The sequence below is a fragment of the Salminus brasiliensis genome, chromosome 12, assembly GCF_030463535.1.
Source record: "Salminus brasiliensis chromosome 12, fSalBra1.hap2, whole genome shotgun sequence".
Lineage (NCBI taxonomy): Eukaryota > Metazoa > Chordata > Actinopteri > Characiformes > Bryconidae > Salminus > Salminus brasiliensis.
In genome coordinates, this window is record NC_132889.1 from 31,297,176 (window position 1) to 31,320,385 (window position 23,210).

General features: G+C 42.5%; 1 protein-coding gene across 1 annotated transcript; it reads left to right on the plus strand.

The window, feature by feature from the left end:
- The first annotated feature begins 1,559 nt into the window (after positions 1-1,559).
- cavin1a (caveolae associated protein 1a) lies at positions 1,560-23,210 on the plus strand. The gene is made up of 2 exons (XM_072694237.1): positions 1,560-2,123; positions 22,495-23,210. The coding sequence occupies exons 1-2, from the start codon at positions 1,560-1,562 to the stop codon at positions 23,203-23,205; spliced, it is 1,275 nt and encodes a 424-aa protein (XP_072550338.1). The 3' UTR covers positions 23,206-23,210.

The window sequence follows — 23,210 nt, forward strand, 5'->3', positions numbered from 1 at the left end:
AAGTAATTGATACAGTAAGTACCTTTGTAGGCCTTTGTTTAAATCTGTCTAGCTGTCTTGAACAGGTCATTTGTAATACTGAGAGTCATCTTTCTTGGACAAATCTTGCGTACTAGTAGACAAAATATGACATGTTCACAAAAATATTCTCAGGTTATTTTAAAATGTGTAGGTTTGGGATGCACAACGACATCAGCATCATCAGCATATTTAATTAAATACATTAATTGTGGGCATTGTACAGATGATTGCATTTGTAAATAAATGAATAATCTGACTTCTTTTGTTACTCAATGCAAATAAAAGGATTTAGGTGCAATTACATTGTTTAATAAATATTTGAGTATTTTACAGCATTTACAAATAGCAGTGGCCCAGAATTCATATATTGATCTGCCCATAATATAAATTAAATGTATTGTACAATAGCACAAACTTTTGGACACCCTGGTCAGAATGTCTGTTACTAAAAATAGCAATGTTCGTGAAAAATGATTTCTAAAACAGTTAAAGTTAAAGATCAAACATTTCTTTAATATTCTAAGTAGATTATTTTTCTCTTCTTTTACAGTTTAAAAAAAAGTCTTTAGAAGAAAAAAAAAAGTTTGGGCACCCTTTAGCCAGCAAATAATCTTTCAAATTCTTGGGCCATCTTGTAGGGACTAATTTTCAGAGTGCTATGCAGCTGCTTGTTTTTGGGCTTCTCTTAGAGATTTGCAGTCAGGTCACCTGGCCTTTCCCAACAATGATTGTGAAAAAGTAGCCCGAACAAGCTAACTGAGATCTAAGACCTTGGTAAAAGTTATCAGAGTGCTCAAATCACGTGGTGCTTTTTACTTTTTACTTTTTAAACTGAGGTGTGTATGTAAGAGCTGAGGTTTATTAGTATTTATAGTTGTGTGGTAAGTATGTAAGAATGCCTGTTTGCGTAAATGTGCCACTCTTTGATTGTCTTTGCTAGGCTGCTGATGGGTGGAGTCTAGGCTGCGATGGGCAGTGTGGCCGTGGCATTACAGTAAATGAGCGTGTTAGGAGGAGGGGCATAGAAGGGAAAGGGGAACATTTGACAGGAGGGCTTCACACACTCTGGCTCAGGCACACATACAAACACACACACGCACACACACACACATATACATACACACACGCCTTGGTGCTGAGAGAGACTGGCCAGTGTACCGGGACAGATTCGTCTGGAGAGGGGATCTAGGGGTTAGTTAGAGAAGGAGAAAAGGTGGAGGACAAGAGTGAAAGATCTTTTGGAAAATAGAATGTTGAATGCTGACTGAAGTGAGGTAGAAAAAGACAGGGAGCGAAAGCAAAAGGGGAGAAAAGTGCAAGTTGGATTCCCTCTGCTCTTCACCCGTCGGTGTCTGCTGTCATTCAGGTCTTTTTTTAGTGCTTTATTTTTACCCCAGGACTGCCTTCCCACACACCAGCCAGTGTGCGTGCATGTGTGTGTGTATGTGTGCGCTTTAGACCTCCATCTGCAAGCCCACTGGAAAGTGTGTGTGTGTGTAAGTTTGTCTGCGTGGACACCTTACACTTGAACCCCGGCCATGGCTGACACAAACCTCAAGTTGGATCGCATAGCCCTCACCGAAATCTCTGACGATGACGAAGAGGTGGCCTTGGTGACGGCTGCGGCCAAAACCTCAGTGACCACCCCAGCCACCAACCGCAAAAACGCGTCCGATGATGAAGACCAAGATGATGCTCCAAAAGAAGCAAACCTGGTGCTGGGGCCCGGGCTGGAGGGCGGTGGAAGCGGCGATGCGGAGAGGTCCGAGGCCCAGGCCACTGGAATGATGGTCCTGGCTCTTCTGGACAAAATCATCGGCGTTGTGGACCAGATCCAGCTGACCCAGAACAATCTGGAGAGCCGACAGGAGAAAATGGAGAAGAGCGTGACGAGCATCCACAGCGAGCTGAACAAGCTGACCAAGAACCACGTCGGCACGGCCGGCACGGTCAACAAGCTCCTGGACAAGGTGCGCAAGGTGAACATCAATGTGAAGAGCGTGCGCACGGACCTGGAGAAGCAGGCTGGCCAGATCAAGAAGCTGGAGAACAATGAGCATGAGCTGCTCAAGAGGAAAAACTTCAAAGTGCTTATTTACCAGGTAAGCAAGAATTAAGACTAGTCTTAGACCAAATTGCAGTGTCAATGGTGAGTTAACATTTGGAAGTTATTTGTCCAGACTAGTCCTGTGAGTTCTGGCACAGTTTTCAGTGTTGATTCCCAAAACTCTTGCGTAATCTAGGTCTTCAAAACTGGCCTGATGTAACATCTATGGGACAGACACTGAATGCTTTTTGATGCCTTCTCTGTGAGCTGTCCATAACGGGGCTCAGGTCTTACCTCATCTACTAAGTGTCTGCTATGGACTGCATATCTAAGTCCTAAGCTGTTAATGTGTCAATGCTTGACTTGCTGGTTGCTGATTGTTAATTATACATGGGTCCATCTAGGCAGGATCTAGACCTGTATTGAAAGACTGAAGTCACCATGGTGAACTCGCGAACGCGGTTATTAGTAAATGACTTACTTGATCTATGTGACTGTGACTGTGTATGTGATATTTCCATGTGCCTTTTAAAGCACACACAGATTCCTTTGAGGGGCTTGGCCTTGCATTCCACATTCAGCATCAGAAAGTCTCAGCACTCTGCCAGATGGGACAATCAAAGGTTCCTCTTGAACCTCACAACAGCCTCTGAAGCTTGGGCTTTCCCTAAATATAAACCAAACAGAGCCTACGTTGTACACATATAGAGCGTGTTTGGCCCTGTATGTTAAAGAAAAAGGTCTAGTGTGGAATTCCAGGTTATGAAAAACCTCACAGTCCAGATTTGGAATGCATTCTCTTTGTAATTCTGGGAAATATGTGGTGTTACAATATGCTATAAATTCCACCAGATGCATAAACTATCCTATGCTACCATGTTCGGTAATGTCTGCTTAATGAAAACGTGTTTCAGCTGGTGTAGCATAGAGGATAACAACACCAGCTTCCTTTTGTAATAATCTAGATTTCCCCGATGATTTCCCCCACCACACTACCTTGCGCAAGACACTGTAATCACCTACTTGTGTAACATGGTTCTGATGTAAGTCGCTCTGGATAAGAGCATCAGCCAAATGCCATAAATTTGTATTAGTATATTATATAAAATTACATAAGTTTTTTTTTTTTTTAAAGATGTGGAAGTTACTGGTATACAAAAGAGTCCTGCAGACAGGCTGAAGAATCCTAAATATAGCCTTACTGCCACTATGCAGTAGCACTATGCAGGCCAGCACAAATCCTCTGTCCTCTGAGTCACATGAAAGAAGCATCGGAAGAGGTCTTTAGACAGGGCCACTTTAGTTACGTCAGCTAACATATTCCCACCTGAACTAGGGATAAGGAGGGCCATCCTGCCCACCCAAAGAGAGACAGGCCAGTTATGCTCCTGACCATGCATGGCTTTGCCATTGTTGCAATCTCCCAATAATGAGGCCAATAAGTACTACAGCACCACTATGGCAGGGAAGGTTAATGACCTTACTCAAAGGCCCAAAAGTGTCAGCTTAGTGAACCTGGGTATCGAACCCACAAGATAAATAATCCAGTGCCCAACCACTGAGTCACCACTGTCAGTAACTACATAACTGCCAAATGTGGTGTAGCGTAGTGGATAACAACACTGGCCTTTTTGTGGCAGATTGAGTTTGATTTCCTAGCTGCGTGAGCACCCATGCTATACAAGGCTATGTTCATATTACCAGGCTGCAGTGACTCAAATTTGATTTCCTGCCTTAATGTGACAGATGTGGATGAGTCAATTTCATATGTGGTCCTAGACCGGATAAGTATCAGATTTGTGGGTATGTGCAAGCAGATGAAATTTCATGTGTCTTCTTATCTTCTTATCTGTATGCATGTGCAAAAACAACAATGAAGGGCCGAGAAGTGGCAGCTGTGAAAACAGTCAGTGGAAGTACGGAAAGAAGCAGATTGGTCACATTACTGACAGATACAGGTCCGATCTAAGCAAAACATTGTAATTTATTAATGAGGCTCGTAATGTGAACCTAGCCTAAGAGTCGTTAGGCTAGACTCCTAACACTACATTTGCCTACCTGTGTCACATGACTTTAAATGCAACTCACTCTGGATAAGAGCATCTTCCAAATGCAATAAATGTGACTGTAATTCCTACCTAAAATATTAGCTATTTTTATTTGCGGAATCTTAATACACTTTTTTATTCCGAATGACCTGGAATAATGTTTTCAGCTAAAGCACAAACAAAATCATAATGATGTGCAATGGGAAAAGTAAGACAAGGGGTTAAACGATTAGGTGTTTCTCTCTTGCTTTCTGACTCTCATGCAATGCAATCATTCACTATCTCACTATCTCAGTCTTTTCCTCACACACACACACACACACATACACACGCTCAGCCACATGCACGCACGCACACACACATCTGCGCTAAAGCTGGAGTGCGCGTGTTGGCAGATAGTTGGCTCGTATCAGATGGTGTAGGATGAAGACATTGCTATTTTATTTCCCCCCCATGCTTCGCTGCATTATATCTGCAGCGTGTGTGTTTGGAAAGTCCTAATCCTGCAGCCGTATGAATGTAGATATGCTGAATATAGCACATTCGTCTCCCTTATAAACACTGCAAACTAAATGTGCATGCATGTGTGCGCTTGTTCATACTGAGCTTTAGGACTCTCGACTCCTTTTGAGCTGAACTGAACCTTAAAGCAGTAATTCTCCAAAACAGCAGCTTTACAGGAAGAGGAGAAAACCCTTTCACTTTTAATGGAAGTCAATGTACAAAGTTATAGTCTACATTCTTTTTTGCAATTTGGAGCATTTCTGTTGGTTCATTCACAAAACAACTGCTGGAAAGTGAGAAACAGTGCTGCGAGTAGCTCAGCAGTCTAACAGGCTGCCGCTGTGGCCTGGGGGTCACGAGTTTGCTTCGCCATCAGAGGTCAGAGTCTGAGAGAGAGTATTTGGTGCTCTCTCTCCCCATGTCACACTCAAAGCCATGTTGGCCAGAACAGATGTCTGGTGCGCCGGTGCTGGGGACCTGACGCTTTCCTCAGAGCGTGTCAGCTATCTGGCAGTGCCACATTGGCGGCAGTTAGAAAAGAGGCGATTACTGGCTTCACGTGTGTTGCGGGAGAGGTGTGCTTAGTCCTTTCCCACCCTAGTGTTGGAAGCATGGCTAGGGCTAGGGGGATTTACAAATTGGTGGGAGAGAAATTATGAATTAAAAAAAAAAGTGAGAAAAGGCAAAAATTCACAGGGGTTTTGTGTGACGGCAACAATATAAAATTAATAGTCTTTTTCTTCTAAAGTCTGTGGATAAGCTCTGGTCGTACAGAAACACTGTTAATCGCCAGAGGCCCAAACACCTTCCTATAGAGCCATGTATATCTTTAGCCTGAGAAATAAATGTAGTCTTGCAGCACATCTGCCACATCTGTAGCATTTTGTCACTGTTGCACAAACTTTACAGAAGAAGGAAAAACCTTCTTAACTTTCAATGAAAGTCAATGTAAAAAGATTCTGTGCTTTTGGAGCTTTTCTATTGGTCTGCTAATGAAATTTGGACAGACCAACTGTCAGATTCACGTTATGTCAAAAAGTGAGAAATGGCAAAAATAGACATATGAGTTTTATGCAGGACAGTGATGATACTGCAGATTATCAATAGTTTTCAGCAGAAGAACATAACAGGCCTGCAGCACCTGCTCAAGTGTTTTTTGACCCAACATCTGCAACATGTGCAGCCGATGGAGGCAAAGTAGAGTCTTTCTTTAAGCTTCAACATGAGAGCAGAACATTATGGCCGGTTCTCCCCTGCAGAAGGCTTACTCCCCTACAGTGGAATAAACCAGGTTATGATGTGTTTTGTGAACTCTGTGTAGAGTAAAGTGGTTTGCTTGCAGTTGAGAGTGGAATAGAGGAGCTTAAAGTGGTTTCGGGGGTGTAGGGTGGTGGGCAAAGTGACCGAGAGTCGCCCAGAGACAGCCCCCTCCCCTTACTCCACTCATGGACAGTCTAATTATAGTTGAGAATGCGGTAACGTCTGCAATGCAGTTTAACGATTCTAGAGGCCGAGAGGGCCGAGAGAGAAAGGGAGAAAGCTTCAGTGCAATTTGCTTCATTCAGCACCTTCTCCTCAAACTGCTGCATTTTAACATGGTATATCAGTGCTGTCCTGCAAAAAAACCTTGTATCTTCATTTTTTGTCAGTTTTCACTTTTTGTAAGACTGTGAAACTGTTTCTTGATGAGCAGGCCAGTAGAAATGCTCCGAAATGACTTGGTATGACTACTGATTACATTGACGGCCATTAAAATTTAAGAAGTGTCTTTCCTTTTCTTGTAAAGTTAATATTTTACCGCTACAACATGTATGAGTTTACTATAAAACACAGTCTCTGTTGGGCACTGGCTGCATGTTCTATGCAGGTATGGCTTCTGTACTCTCAGTGCTGTGCTCTGGACTGGTCAGCTTCTTCCATGGCTGAGTTGTAGTTTACTCAGGGCTTGCGTGGCCCTATTTAGTTCCATAATGAGCCACTTCTGTACAACAGCCCCTAGAGGCAGCCTTGGAGAGAACGGCAAGACTGTTCACTACTTAAACATACTCCTGGAGGAGGGAAGAAATGAGTGTAAAAGGGTGTGGTTGTGTGTTACCTCTTTTTAGGGATTAACTATACATGTCCAAATGTTTGTGGACATCCCTTCTAATCAATGCATTCAGCTACTTGCACTCATTTCTGACATAGATGCGCAGCTGCACACACAGCTTGTCTAGTACAGACATACTGCCAATAGAATAGAACTCTCTGCAGCTGATGAACCTATTAGCACCATGCTGCCTAATGCCAGGAGTGGGCTAGAGGGGTATATGGTGAAACTGTGAAGTTCTCTGGAATGTTGGTGCTCTATCCAGTACTTTTTGGATGGGGAGTTGAGTTGGGGGTGAGGTGGGGTGGTGATCATCCAATCATCCTCACTCAACTCTTTTTGCTGAACACAGTCAAATCTCACTAGACAGTTACTCCAACAAAACTATGATACCCTATTTTATACCCTTGATTTCAGAAGAAATGAATGAGCTGGTGTCCCAATACTTTTGTCCATATAGTGTAAAATGCATGCTTACAGATTTTCTGTAAACATATTGGGTGGAGCACCATCATTCCAAAGAACGCTGTTCCTCTACTCCAATGCTCAAAGCTGGGGGGCTTTATACCCCGGTAGCCCACGCCTGCCATTAGGCATGATGCCAATAGGTTCATGTTTATCTGCAATAGATTTTAACTGTGTGTATATGTGTGTGTGTGCGCTACAGTTTTGATAACTTGCACAGGTGCATGCAGGTGGGTGTATGTGTGAGCGTGTGAGCAAAAGAATCTCCGAGCAGTGTGTGTGTGTGTGTTTGCGTGGTCTAACTTTCAGTGCTCTCTGCTGGAATGTCCACTGAGGCTAGAGATTACACTACTGGCATTTGACAGATATCCAGTTGCAGACCTGAGAGACCCACATAAATTACCTTTGTAAAATTGGTCCCCCGCTGGGTGACAGGCGTGTGTGTGTGAGCGAGCTTCTGAGAGTGGTATAGGAGACGCAGTTAGAGAGAGGGCATAAATGTGTATTTGTGGAAACATCTCAGGGAGAACATCCAAAGTTTTAGTGCCCGTATTCATCAGAAGATCAGTACGCTTGTTTTTGCCCTACAGCTTCTCTACAGCTGCGCCCATCAGTTCTGTCCTCGGAGGAGGAGAACAAACAGAATTCAGCAGTTTATTAACTCCGCCTGCTAGGAAACACTCTGGTATAAGACATTGCACTGTATGTTCATAAAAAGTTTCACATACACCAATCAGCCGTAACATTAGTACCTAATATTGAGTAGGTCCCCCTTGTGTTGCCACAACAGATCTAACCCATTCGAGGCACGGACTCCCCAAACCCTCTGAAGGTGTCCTGTGGCATCTGCCACCAAGATTTTAGCAGCAGATCTTTTAAGACCTGTAAGTTGTGAGGTGGGGCCTCCATGGATCACATCGGTCAGCCATGAGTGCCCATGACCCTGTCGTCGATTCACCGGTTTTCTAATCATGGCCCACATTAGTTAATTACTGACCACTGCATTCCAGAAAAAACCCACCAGACCAGGTTGATATTTTGCAGATGTTCACAGTTTGTCAAAGATTCTTATGCTTGCTCATTTTTCTCGCTTTCGAACTGGCTGTTCACCTGCTGCCTAATCTGTCCACTCCTTGACAGATGCCACTGTAGATACTGAAGATAACCAGTGTTTTTCACTTCACCTGTCAGTGGCGCTATAGTTATGGATGGTAGTTGTAAGTATAACATTTTGCAGAAGCAGATTATTATACTCCAACTCACAAACAGCAACAATTGAATTTTACTTTAAGCATATGAAGCATTCAGAAGGTTAATTATGCAGTAATACCCAAGAGGTCATGCTATACCCTGAGATCTTGACACGAGTGTGTTACGGTTGTAAACACAAGGCCAAAGGCCTCAGCAATTCTGTGGCAATATCCATAGTAAGGCATGACCTTGAGTTTATTACTGCGGTTATATACAGCTCTGAAGGGTCATACAGCTCTCTGTCTCCACCTCGTGTTTTGGTTTCTCCTCGCCTGTGTTCAGTGGGCTTCGGTCAGCTGTGTTTAGATAAAAGATACTTCCGCCTGTGTAGCATGTGACTCCGCCCCATCCAACCTACAACATGGAAGCAACATGAAGAAGAACTCAAGAACCGAGCTACCTGAGCAACTCGAGCAGCTTATATAATTGTTTATTATTATAATCGTGGTAAAATGTTCAATTGATCATGATCTTGGTTTGATTCATATTGCCCAGCCCTACTTCCCCACAATATTTACGTTGGGTATAATATCATCATGGTGCTTCAAACATGGAAATGAGCCGTCCATCCTATCTGGTGCTCTGCAGCTGACGGCATTTTTGGTGATGGGACTGTTTGGGTGTGTTGTTCCTGACGCTAGTATTGCTTGTTGTTAGGACACAGTATTATTTCTTTTTTGAATTTTATTTTATCCCCTTTATCCCATTTGGTGCTGCCAATTAGCTAGCACTTGATATCTCCTGGTATACATGTGAAGCTAGCCACCACCTCTGCTCAAACTGCACCCGTTCAGCATCGCCAGGCAGCCGTCATGCTAGGAAGAAAGCACTAGGTCCCCAGCTCCACTGCACCAGCTAACAGGCATCTTAAGAGCCATGAGAGAGCGAGCGTTGTGGCCAGTTGTGCTCTCTTGGGCATGGCTTGAATACATGAATACAAGCGGCTTTATATCAGAGCGCAGTCATGGTGAGAGATTGACCCTCATAGACAACCAATCACATCGCAGGGCTGTAAATAACTGTGAGAAAATTGAGTCATTTGTCAATACATAAATAAAGAGTGCCTGGAAATATGCCTTTTATTAATGTTAATGTTTCCATTTTCTGTTTATGAGAAAATTCGTTAACAAGTCAGGGGTCCCTGTGTGTGCTGACAGTCCCCAGACTGAGGTAGTTTTGGGTCACTATATTTATACACCTTTACAGTGCAACACAATTCTTCTCTGTACACGTCCCAGCTTAGAAAGCCAGGGTCAGGGCACAGGGTCAGCCATCCTATAGCACCCCTGGAGCAGGGGCCTAGCTCAAGGGCCCAGTAATGGCAGCTTTGTGAACCCGGGTATTAAACCCACTACCTTTTAATCAATAACCCAGTGTGCGTGTTACCAGTGAAGGGCCAAGTCTCTAATTATTTGCACTGTGTATTTGTGTGTCACTTCAGGAGGATGGCAATAGAACGATGTGTCAACATTGTTATTAAAAATCACAATACACAGGGCCTTTATGCTGCGCTCCAGAAAGTGACTGCATTGTGTCCAGTGTGAAAGAGATGCATGCCTGCGTGTATAAAGTTGATGACGTGTCGCAGGTGCTCCGCTGTTCTTTTTCAGGTCCTGAAATAGCTGCATTCTTTCAGATCGCTTGCAAAAGGGCAGGGCTCTGACACGGATGCTTTATAATTAAACCTGGATCATCGGGGCAACACCCGATCCTGTAGCAACAGAGCCAGACACAGCAACATGCGCTTAAATAAGCCAAACTCACCAAATAACAGGATTCAAGGAAAACATCCAGTGTGTTTTTCAGCCTAATCTCTATATGCTGCATCTGAAGCACATAGTGGATTAGCACAGACAATGGACAGACGTGTCCAGATGTGGCAGATTGATGGCTGTTCTGTTATTTGTGTCTTTTATTCAGTTGGTGTAGTGTAGTGGATAACAACCCAGACATAAATGAACTTCAATCCCAAATCCTAGCTTAATTATTCAGTTATTGATCCTAATTAAGAAAATATGATGAATTATTTGCTAGCCATTTAAGTTTAGCATATTTGTCCCACAGGGTTCTAATTCAGGGCCAATGTAATTTAAGTAAAATTACTAGACAGTTATCCAATTTTACTAATAACTAAACAGTGATCAAGTCATTAGAGTGAAGAACTGAAGTTAGGGCCTAAAGGGGAGTTAGGGAGTTCATCTTATATCAACTCAGTATCTAATATGTTATAAAATATCCATATTTTGTATCCATATCCATAATCATATTTAATCGTGTACCTTAACCTGGTTATATATGTAATGGTTAGATGTATTGAAGGTAGGTAAATGTTAAAATATGCAGTTCACATCTCTTCAGTACTGCAACTGACTGTTTTAAAAGCAGATTTCCTGTCCAAGCTACAGAAAATGAGAAATTCGAAACAATTCGACAGAAATCTGACAATTATCAAATGCCGACACATTTTGCAGAGTTCCCTCTCCTCCTGGTTGCAGTTCAGTGCTCAGGTGCTTCTTCTCCTCAAATTTTCAATCCCTGATTTGTCTCTTCCTTCTATCTCTCCTCCTCTAGCCTTTCATTCACTTGGTCCAGTCATCAGTCTGTCTTTCTGTCTGTCGTAGTATTGGCACCTGCTTGGAATCACTTTATTAGAGCTAGCCACCCGCTGTTTTGCTAATGCTGTCATATTATATGGTCAAGTCCTGTGACTTGGCATAGAAAAAGTCACAGTGATACTGTCCTGCTGTATGAGTGGATGCTGGGTGCCCTGGCATGGGCATAGGGGCAGTGACAACCAATTTAACACATTCACATTCAGATGTTCCTAGAGGCTCGAGGATCTGAATCTGGCATATTATGTTCCAAGTCATATTAGGAAGAATTAAACATTGGCATTGCTCCTTTATATTGGTGAGAAATCTTTATATCACGTACTGTTTCTTTAGACTTTAAAAGATTCTGTGCACTGCATTATCACGCATCTTCATTATCATGATTCTTTATGGAACCAAAAGTGGTTCTTCTACACTATATGGACAAAAGTGTTGGGACACCTGCTCCTTTTTTGTTTCTAAGGGTATTTATCCTGCTTTTTTTTTCGGTGTAACTGTCTCAACGGTCTAGGAAAGGCTTCTACTAGATATTGGAACATTGCTGTAAGGATTTTATTGCATTCAGACATACAAATACATGAGCGTTCTTGAGGTCAGGGTGTTGGATGATCACTACCCCACCTCATCTCCAACTCCCCTACTGATCCCAAAAGTATAGGATCATATAGGAGCACCATCCATCATTCCAGAGAACACTGTTCCACTGCCCCACAGCTCACTTCATACCCCTCTAGTCCACACCTGGCATTAGGCATGGTGCAATAGGTTTATGTTTATCTGCTCCAGAGAGTCCTATTCTATTTGCAGTACTTCTCTACAGGGACTAGACAAGCTGTGTGTGTGCATTTTCTTATAAATGCGTTCATTAGAAGGGGTGTCCACAAACATTTGGACATGTCATCATTCAAAGAACCATTTGAAGCACCTTCGTGTGTTTGTAAGATTGTGTAAGTACTTGTGTATGGGTTACACACCTGCTTGTAGCATTTATAGTGTCCTAGTTGAAGGCCATAGGACGCTGCCACCTTCTTTACAACGCACTGTGGAACATGTCTGTCCCAACAATAGATAGCTGTCCTTGTAACACTGTATGGCTTCCTGGGAACTCGTGAGTGATGAAGACTGCACCATACCTTGACCATAACACCTACTCCACCCTGGACCACACACGCCATGTCCATTCCTCCTTCATCCATACTGCGTCACCCTACTCCTCCTCAGTATTCTTACTCCTGCAGCCCTTGTCCTCTCAGGCCACTGCACTGAGGCAGCCTGACGATCAGGAACCTTTAATGATGGTAAATGGGTGAAAAGCTCCTGCCAGTTTGACATTGACACTGGCTGGTGTTATAGAGTTAAAATGGAAGCCAGCTCTAATGTCAGTGCCAAGAGCTTAATATAGCAGCCAGTGGCCAGCGCAACCAGTGACTAACTGAATGCAAGAGTGTGTGTTTTGGGTGCAAATTTGAAGGATTGCCTTTCATCCGTGAGCACTTTTTACCATTTTATTTTATGAACAATAGCATTTTTGATGGGGGGGGGGGGGGGGGCCTGCAATATTTACATTTATTAAACACCTTAATTGGTCAAAATACCCCCAGAACACAAGTCAAAGAACATCTGTGATTGGTCAGGCTGTTCACTGTACCCAACAACCAACATTTGTGATAGGTTAAAGGGCTTATTTATATATTGAAATGTGATCTTTCTATTCTAAAAGACGATATTGTGATAATGATTAACAAACGTTGTATACTGTGTAGATACAAGCCTTATCTTCATTATACATTCAGTTAAATATCTATTAAACTCTACATAATCTTACCCCGCAGAAGGTTTGTGGGTTTGGTAAGCTGTTGTTAAGCAAGGCCCTTAACTCTCTCTGCTCATGGTTGACCCTGTGCTCTGACTTCAGTTTTCCAAGCTGGGATATGTTAAGAAACAAACCTCATTGTACTGTAAAAGAATATCACCATAAATGTGCAGAAAAGTACAGAAAGATTTCAGCATAATTCAATGGCTGAGGTGTAAACAAAGTCTTTCAGAGTAAGATGATGTGATGTGTAAGATGATGTGTGTGCAGATGTCTTCACAGTGGTGGGTACCAAGGGATGTCTGTAACCCAAATATAGCCATTTTATTTACTGTCCAAACCCTCCAGTAAGCTGCACATCTCTTCTGGGGGTTTATATTCAGTGTTGATGATGGAAAAATTGTGGTTCATCTGAAAACATACTTTTTCCTAGGGTACTATTTTGCCTTACAACTCCCTGTATGTAGCTCTGTATGTGTTCATAACCGTATAATGTAATAGCTGTCTGTAAGACAATCTTCAGAGGTTCCTCTAGAATACAGCAAACCACACAGAATGACTTTACGTACATCTATACCATGTAATTATACAGACATTTATGGAAAAATCACTGAAATGTTCATTGGGGGTGTCAAATGTGACTTAAGTAGCCGCTTTTCTAGAGGAGTTAGCCGTTGTGCAGCAGTGCAGGAGCAGCTGCAGCAGACCCTGCAGAGCAGCTGCTCCCTCACTCATCTTCAGAATGCCTTTCATCCCTGCCTCCCGAGACTCTCTGACACTCTCTCTCTCTCTCGCACTCACACACACACACATTCTCATATGTATGAAGTATCAGCTTTCTAGTCACAAATGCCTCATTTTGCTTTTTTCCATACTGTATGTACAGTAAGGCTGATGCAATCAGACAGAATTATTGATAATACACCCAGCCCACTAGTGAAAGCCCTGCAAAGTTGCAACACGGATAAACACGACGGCCACTTCGGGAGAGTATGGTGTGCTTTATATATTTGGTTACTTTCCTGAGACAAGCCACACATTTTCACCAGACTCTAATAACTGATAACTGCTGATAACATGTGGCTATGTGACCCAGGCCTCTTGACTATGGCCTTTCCTGTGCTGGTCTCCAAAGAAAGTGGCTCAAACTCAAGAAGCGACCAAATGAAAGGGTGTCTGTGCTAGGCAAAATCGTTTCTCTCCAATGTTCGCTCCCTTGATTTATTATCAATACTTATTACAGACTAGAGCTGACCACACATCAGAAGGGGAAAGCACCACACAAGGAAGCCAAATCCGGGGAAGTGAGAGGGTGCTAGGTTAAAAGCTAACCCTAACCAACTGATTACAATCTCTTCAGCTAGCAAACACTGCACACTGTACTGAAAGGACACAACAAGACCGCTTCAGCACTAGGAATCAGTACCAAAAATAACTACAGCATTCTTGTGACAGTGCTAAAGCTTTGCTATGCTATGCTATGCTACACGGCTCCTGTGAGCTGTTGTATTGGTGTAAACGAGGGTGACTATGCGTCCTCTTTTAGCTAAACCAGGAATGAATATGCTCAAGTTAAAGGCAGGTGGATTCATGGACAGTAATCCATCCAAATTACTAGATCCATATTACAAGAACCAATGGTCAATGGACAGAAATGTGTAGGACCATTCCAAAGGCCTGTGACTGGCAGAGCCCTAAAAAATGTATTCATTGAGTATTCTGATAGAATTGCTAGAGTTATGAGGCCTAGTATAATGTCTTTTCATCAGGCCCAAAATCCTTGGCAGCACCCCTGGGTGTACTGATCTTTAGGGGAGGCCTGTCATAGTGGTCCATCCCATGAGCAGCTGTTGGTCTATGTAATTGTAGTTTACTTTTTGGGACTAACAATCTTTCCTCATACGAAATGTGTGGTGAGGTCATTTGACTGGAATATCCACACAAGCACTTGTTGATCTTAATATGTCATCAGATACACTGGCAGCACAGTGACGGGTTGTATAAACTGGTGTCTTATTTCTACCATTAAAGCGCTGTATGAATGACAGCATAGAGATGAGTGCAGTGTAGTAACCGGACACTGGCAAGGTTTTACCGCAGTACCACACTGCATTTGCAAAAGAAATGAAATGAAATGAAAATGAAATTTTATAATTCATGACTGTCTGAAGTGTGAATCGGTATCAACGGCATCACCAGGTACACTAAATGGACAAAAGTATTGTGACGCATTTATTGTTGAGAGTTTATCCTGCATTTCTTTCTTTTTTTTTTTGGGAGAAAATGTCTCATCCCCAACTCATCCCAAAAGTATTGGATGGAGCACCATCATTATTCCAGAGCACACAGTTCCACTGCTCTACAGCTCAATGCAAAGAAGGTTTATACCCTTTTGGCCCACAGCTGGCATTAGGCATGGTGCCAATACATTCATGTTTATCTGCTCCAGACGGTCCTATTCTATTGGAAGCACTTCTCAACAGGGACTAAACAGGCTGTGTGGTTGGATGGATCTGAGCAGTGATGGTGCCAAAAACCTCAGAATTCATCCTGGGGCCTGTATGGGTAGCCCAACTGGGGTCCAGAAAGATGCCACCTGGGTCAGTGATGGGACCAAGCGGGGTTAAACATGGACCCCATCTGGGTTGTACAATGCATATGGGGTCTTAATGAGACCAATGTGAGATTAGGATGGGCTGTAGCAATGCGACCAATTCGGGAAACCCAACTTGGTCCCAGAAAAAAAAAAAAAAAGAAGTACAAACCCCACACAGAGCCCATGCCCACCTGGAACCCATCTAGCCCACGTTCAACCCAAGGGAGCCAGACATGAGCATGCTGACTGAGAATTGAACCAGTTTCTGCAACCATATCACCACGCTACACCAAAAAGAGTCTTATGTCCTATTTTTTAAACAGTCATTCAGTCTGAACAGCAGAACAGTTTAGACTGTGTTGAAGCCTTCATTACTAAACTGGTCTTGTAGCTTCAGTGAAGATCAGGTTTAATGCAATCTCTGCCCTCCCGTCTCTGATCCTATTGAGGGTCTTTGATTCACTCCCTGTCAGTGTTCTGGTGATCAGTAGGACTTCCACTACTTTAGGCATGTGTTCTTGGCAACAGGGACTCTTGATGTTGCTGTTGTGGAAAAGCAGCACTATTATCAGCTATATGGTGCTGTGGTATTCACAAGATGCCTATGTGACATTTATGAAGTCTCTGCTAGGTCTCCCCTACACACATACTGAGTCACATGAAATTAACCACTGAGTCATTCTCAGGAATGGGTGCCCTTTTTAAAGACATGAAAGTTACAACCCCGTAACAACTATTCAAGTTATTCACATTCCTAAATGTTATGGGGTTAAAGGTTTTGTGCTAAAACAGCTAATGCCTTTTTATACTAGCAAACACTATTGTATAAACCGGTGTTTTTATATCTAATACGTCTGGTATTTGCACTACGCCAGTAATATTTTAATGTGGAAATTTGTTAAATAAGATTTTATTAAGGAGCCAGACTGAAACACTGAGCTTGATCTGTATAATTGTTTTATGTATAGAGAAGAGGAAATATAATTTTACATCTATTCAATCGTTAAAAAAAAACTATTTTTGTCACAGGGAGAGAAATTAAAGTGTATGAGTACATGAGGGACTGAGGGACACCAGAAAACGCTGCAACATTAAGAAATATATATTGAGAATATATTGGTTTTTTTTATAAATATAAAAAATATATATAAATAAATTTTATACATACCTTTACCAATTCAAATTATATATATATAACTAATATAACTAATATTTGTTATACTTTTAATAGTCCAATCAATGCTGATATTTGTTAGGAAAAACACAAATAGCTTTTAGATTTAAATATTTAGTTGATTTATTTATTTAGATGCTAAAGGCATGAAATTTGTCACAGCCTATTACATAATGTGAGTCAGTTCCGCCTCTGTGATTTTAATAACTGATAGTTTTAACCCTTATACATTAGGGACTTAAAGGGCACAAATTCCTGAGAATCGCCCCTCGCCCCTCGCCTTTCCAAACCAGTTGAATTCATTTCTAATTGAAGATGGTTGAACTGGAACTACTGTACTCAGTTACTGTTCACTCTTTATTCCTCTGAGAGTGTCTCACACTCCCACACACTCCTGCAGCTGTTCACTGCTGCCCTCTGGCTTTAGCAGGATGCAGTGCTGGCTGTTGCCGTGGTGACAGCATCAGTATTTATTTGTTAGGGTGCAGTTGGAGATAGTGATCAGGGGCTTGGGGTGAGGGGGGTGGCACTGATGGCTGATGTCCAGGCAATGAGGGAATGGCGCAGATGGAATCCAGGGAGCAGGAAAGGCGAACCTAAAATAAACATACACACACACACAAACACACACACACACACTTCTTGGTCTCACTCTCAATTCCACATAAGGCAACAGAGGCCATTTTATGAGGACCTAAAGACTGAGAGAGTTCCTCTTTCCTAGTAATGTCCATGGACTAGGGGGTTTTGAGTGTTGTTCCTGCTCTTGACCACCAGAGGGAGCATTGTGTGGTGTTCAAAGCTGCTCTCTGCAAAGAAACATGGCAGATTGTGAAACAGGCTGCAGAAACTTCTGGGAGTTACTTATGAGTAACTTTCTGGGTGATTAATTAGAGTAATTAGTCTTTTTGAAGTCCAAGCAATAAAAGGGACTAAAGAATAACTAACCTACATGGGGAATCCTTATAAAGGCACAGAAATACAGGTTTACTTGCATATGATCTGTCCTGTAGTGAGATCAGTACAGAATTTAAACTCTAGCATTGGAAATGTTAAATGTTGATAATGCAATCACTGCAGATTACAGAAGCCCCATAAGTAACAAGTAATAAGAATTTTTTTTTCTTGGGTTAATTATCCTTGAGATTTTCTTGAAATAATTGTTTTATAATATAATATTCTGTGGATAATTTTGTCCAGATAATTTCGCCTGCTTCACTGAGATTATTCTCTATGCACTTTGCATGAATTCAGTCATCCAGAAAGCTCAGGATAATGTTCTTGGGAAAGTTGTCTCAGAATAGTTATCCTGAGATAATTTGTCTTATCTTGAGATAATTATCCTTAGAAAATGGTCTTGAGATTGATGTGATGCTTCACAGCAGTGAGAAAATGGTATCTTGAGAAAATGATAAGATCATTAGTACGCTATTTATTAGGATGCTAATAATCTTAGTAATTAGTAAAGTAATTATTCCAATATAATATCCTGAGAAAAGGATCTTGGGATAATTTTCTTGATGATATTGAGATCATTATCTTGAGATGTGTTTTCCTTCGTAATCCTTTCCTGAGATAATTATCCTTTTCTTGAGAAAGGTTTCCTGACATTAGTTTCCAGAGATAATTTCCCTGAGAAAATTATCTTGAGATTGAATCTTTGCATGTGTGTGTGTGATGATTTGTGTGTGTGAGCATTATCTGGGATAATTAACCCAACAAAATTATCTCAAGATAATTATTACATTCAGATTTACATTTAAGGCATTTAGCAGACGCTCTTCTCCAGAGCAACTTACAAAAGTGCTTTGCTATTTACCCAAGAAAAACCTCAGCTAGTTTGAATAGACTATCTATAACCTCTAATTATCTTGACATGGGGTCTCCTTCAGCGTGGCAGACTAAGGTTTGATTACCCGGCAGGCCAAGCACACCACATTACACTAATAAGAATCCCTGGGCAAGACTCCTAACACTTTAAGGAGGCTCAGAATAAGCAGCACAGCAGTAACTACAGAGGCCTACACTGCAAGCTAGGAGAGATAAGGAGTGTGTGGGAGTGGCCACTTCACAGCCATTGTACAATCTGACTGAAGAAATGTTCTCTCTTGAGGTTGGAAGATCCACGAGCACAATCCTCCTCCCTCGTCTCTGATGACTCTTATGTGTTATGTGCACACTGATGATCTGATCTTCAGTGTTAGTGCCGTATGCGAGTGTAGGCGTGTGTGTGTGTGTGTGTGTGTGTGTGTGTGAATTTCTGTGAGCATGCCGATGCTTCACCGCAGTGTGTGGTACATTTACGTCTTTATGTGATTTGTATAATAATGAAACTGCTTATTATCAGATGAAAGTTTGCAAATATGGTCTGTTATTAGACATGAGGAAGTCTGTCTCAGTGAGGGTGCGTCTTATCTTGCTGACTGTGCTGCAGTCAGTGGACAGGGCTGTTTCGGTATGCATCACCTTCCCTTAGAGACACAGCCCTTGTACATACCGCTCGATATGAAAGCTACACTTCGAAGAGCCATTTCACACCTATCTCAGTCTGGCATTCGGTGCTGAACTTTGCCGTGTCCAAAAGTTCACAACTTCTTATAATGAGTCAAGCTTGAAGGAGCACTCATTACTGCCATCAAGTTCTCACAGCAATGTTCCAACATCTTACTAGAACAACAAAGGCTGTTATTAGAGCAGAGGAGACATTCCAACTATCTCCAAATATCTGTACTGACCAGGTACACTATATGGACAAAAGTATTGGGACACCCGCTCATTTATTGTTTCTTTAGAAATCAAGGGTATTTAAAAAGAGTTTGTCCTGCTTTTGTTGGAGTAACTGTCTCCAAGGTCCAGGAGAGGCTTTTTACTTTTAGATTTTGGAATTTTACTCTGAGGATTTGATGGTATTCAGCTTGGGCTGTCACATTGTCATCGATGGGGTTGAGGCTGAAATGGTCGTTTTCACAGTATTAGAATTGTTCTTTTGGTTGTGGATTTAACCTTTTAGTTCAGATAACATTTTTCCTGATTGCCATGACGGGACTGCTCCTTGAGGTCAGTCGTTTCTGGCTCCAGTCCGGTCAGCTCCATTCACAGCTACAGTTGGGGCTGCAGCAGAGTTCGACTCGAAAAAAAAGGAGTTAATAAAGGGAGGTGTGTGCATTGTGCAAGGTTGTCTGTACAAAGTATCATAGGCATACCACAGCAGCACGAGAGCAATGCACAAGCACCTGAAGATAAATCACAGAGGTGCCACCGTGTGGGCTGGCCGTGCCTTTGGCCTTGCGTCTGCAGTAGGCATAACCCAGCCTTTATTAAGCATTGGTAGGGAAGCTCTGTGAATCCGTTGTTCTTGTAGCCACTAAATTCACTCATTATTAAAGCCAGTGTGTGTGTTTGTGCTCTTTTGGCCTGACTGGATATCATTGCTGTCCAGTAAAAAACATGTATCTCCAAAATAGTGACTTTACAAAAGAAGGCAAAAATGTCCTTAACTCTGAATAGAAGTGAATGTAAAATAAGAGCTTATTCTGGTTCATTTAGAGCATTTCTATTGGTCGATTTATCTAGAATTATTGACACTGTGTACAGAGCAGCTACAGGGTTGAAACCATAGAGAAAACTAAACACATACAAAAATGGAGATACATGATTTTCATCGGACAGCAGCGATATAAATCATATGTAGTGACTTTATTCATCACATACATTTTAATAAGGTGTATAAATACCCCACTGCACTGCTGGCTGTTATACGGACTGTTCTTGTTTAAAGCTACAGTTTTGCACTTAATATGTAATCCTTTAACCTTTAACTTTTTAAAAGGAAAATGAATCATTAAGATTAACAGACTAATTGACAAAATAAACAATAGATTAATCAATGAAAAAATAGTTGTTAGTGGCAGCCCTACATTCAGCGACAAGAGTAAGCGTGAGTAAGGTCAGGATGTATGTTAATCAGCTCCAGGGAGTCCTATTCTATTGGCAATACCTCTCTACAAGGAATAGACAAGCTCTGTGTGTGCATGTACACATTTTGTCAGCAATGGGTGCATCTTAAAATGTCTGAATGCATTAATTAGAAGGTTAACGTGGTTTTTCTATGGCATCACTCAGATAACCATTTACACCCTCTAGTATTGAGAGTGTGCAGAAACTGCAGTTTGTGGAAATTATTAGTCAGTGTTTTGAATGTCCACTAGGGGGTGCACTTAGCCTCTCTCTCTGCGCATCATGGTACAAAACTACTGCTACAAAATCAACATATCTGACTTCACAGAAAAAAAAAATAAAAATTACACCATGCGACTTATTCAGCGCTGAGTTACAGAAATACACTGATGCTGAATCAAACACCTGAGAACATGACCTGAATTCTGAACAGCTGACTTATCGCCACGAATGAACTGCGCTGAATAAAAGTGAAAATGGTTGAGATGTTGATTACAGAAGCAGCTTCAGGGAAATGAAATGAAATCAGTCAACTTAAACAAAAATGAGATAATCATCATTATCACACTTTTACACAATTCACTTTCTTTTAATTAATGGATTTTCTTTTTGATGGCAAGCACAGATTTTTTTAGTGCACTGTCTCATGTCGCAATGACCAGAGGACCACTGGTTCCAGTCCCGGTCATACTGCTAGATACTTGCAGCTGGGGCCCAGAGAGAGAGCACAATTGGCCTCGCTCTCTCCAGGGTGGGTAGATGACACTTTCTCTCTACCTCACTCCTGTGCAATGCTGGCTGGCAATGGCATCTGCTGGCTGATGCATCAGAGCCAGGTACACAAGGCTTTCCTCTGAGTGCGTTGGTTGCCTGATGGCGCCGCATCAGTGGCAGTTCGGAAATAGAGGCGATGACTGGCTGTGCGCGTGTCGGAAGAGCTGTATGTTGTCAGGTGTTCACCCTGCCAGTGTTTTGGGAGCATTGTATATTATGGGGAGAATATGTATGGGTCGGGTGATTGGCGATCCAACCTAGGTACAAATCTGTGTCAGCAATGGGTGCAACTTAATGTAGCAGAAGGCATTTATAAGAAGGGGTGTCCACAAATATTTGGACATATGGGTCACAATATTATGCTAACTTTATGCAACGTGTCAAACCTGTTTATGACTGGAATTACTGTTATCAATGATATAAAACTAGCTCTGCTGCAGTTCTGTGTATAAAATGTAAGAACTGTAAGTGCTGTACAGCGTTGGCCCTATAATCAGAGGATCAAGGGTTCAATCCCCAGCAGTCCCAGAGATCTTGGTTTCCTTTCTCTGAGTGGGTTGGATGGTCTTCCCTCTCATCCCGTAACTCAGTACAATGCTAGTCAGTGTGGGTGTCTGTTATCCAGTATTAGTGCTCTCCTCCAAGCGTGTTCAGCTGCCTAATGTTTGTGGACATCCCTTCTAATGAATGTGTTCAGGAACATGAAGTTGCACCCATTTAACCTATTGGCACCATGCCTAATGCCAGATGTGGGCTAGAGGGGTATAAATCCCCCAGCATTGAGCCATGGGGCAGTGAAACTGTGTTCTCTGGAATGAGGGTGCTCCATCCAATACTGACCTCACTAACCTTCTCAGCAATGCTCCAAAATGTAGTAGAAAGTCTTCTTTCCTGGACAGTAGAGGCAGTTACTCCAACAAAAGCAGGATAAATACTCTTGATTTTGGAAGAAACAATAAATGAGCAGGTGTCCCAATACTTTTGTCCATATAATGTATAGTTGGCTTTATGTGGCCTAGAAAAACACAATCTTTACACTTCCAGCACTGCTAGCATTGTGTGATAGCGTATAAATGTGTAGAATGCTTTATGTTGCTTAAGGCAGATAATCTGACAAGCAATCTATATCTATTTATCTATCAGGATAAGGAGAAGCCGGTGAAGACCTCTAAGAAGCCAGAGGATGAAGAGGGTGAGCAGGTGCTGAGTGAAGGAGGAGAAGAAGAACGAGGAGATGAGGAGGAGGTGGAGATTGAGGAAATCGTGGAGGTATCTCGGGCACAGCGCATCAAACGCAGTGGCATGCAGCGCGTGGACGAGCTGAAGAAAGCCTTCAGCAAGGAGCAGATGGAGAAGACCCGACAGAGAACCAAGGAGAACCTGGAGAAAACCCGTCAGAGAACCAAGGAGAACCTGGAAAAGACACGTCTCAGGACCAGGGAGAACCTCCAGAAGACCAGGCTGAGCCTAGGCAAGAAGATGGGCAAACTGGGCACAAAGATGGCTCCTAACACAGAGCGAAAGGAGAAGCTGCGCATGTCCCGTGACAAGCTGAAGAAATCCATAGCGCCCAACCACTCGACCTACGCGCGCTCTAAAACCACAACATACCGCGTGCCCCCTTTCACCTTCTATGTGAAGAAGATCCGTGAGGGTGAGGTCGAGCCTGAGCCACAAGCCGAGCCTGAGGAGGAGGAGGAGGAGGAGCAGCCAGAACAAGAGCAGGCCCAGGAGGACCTGGAGGTGCAGGAGGGCCAGCTGGTCAACCTGAGCCCGGAGATGGGAGCCGTGTTGGAGGAGTCGAGGCTGGTGATCCAGGATACAGTGCGGCCAGGCGAGAGAGCGAGCCAGTGAATCGA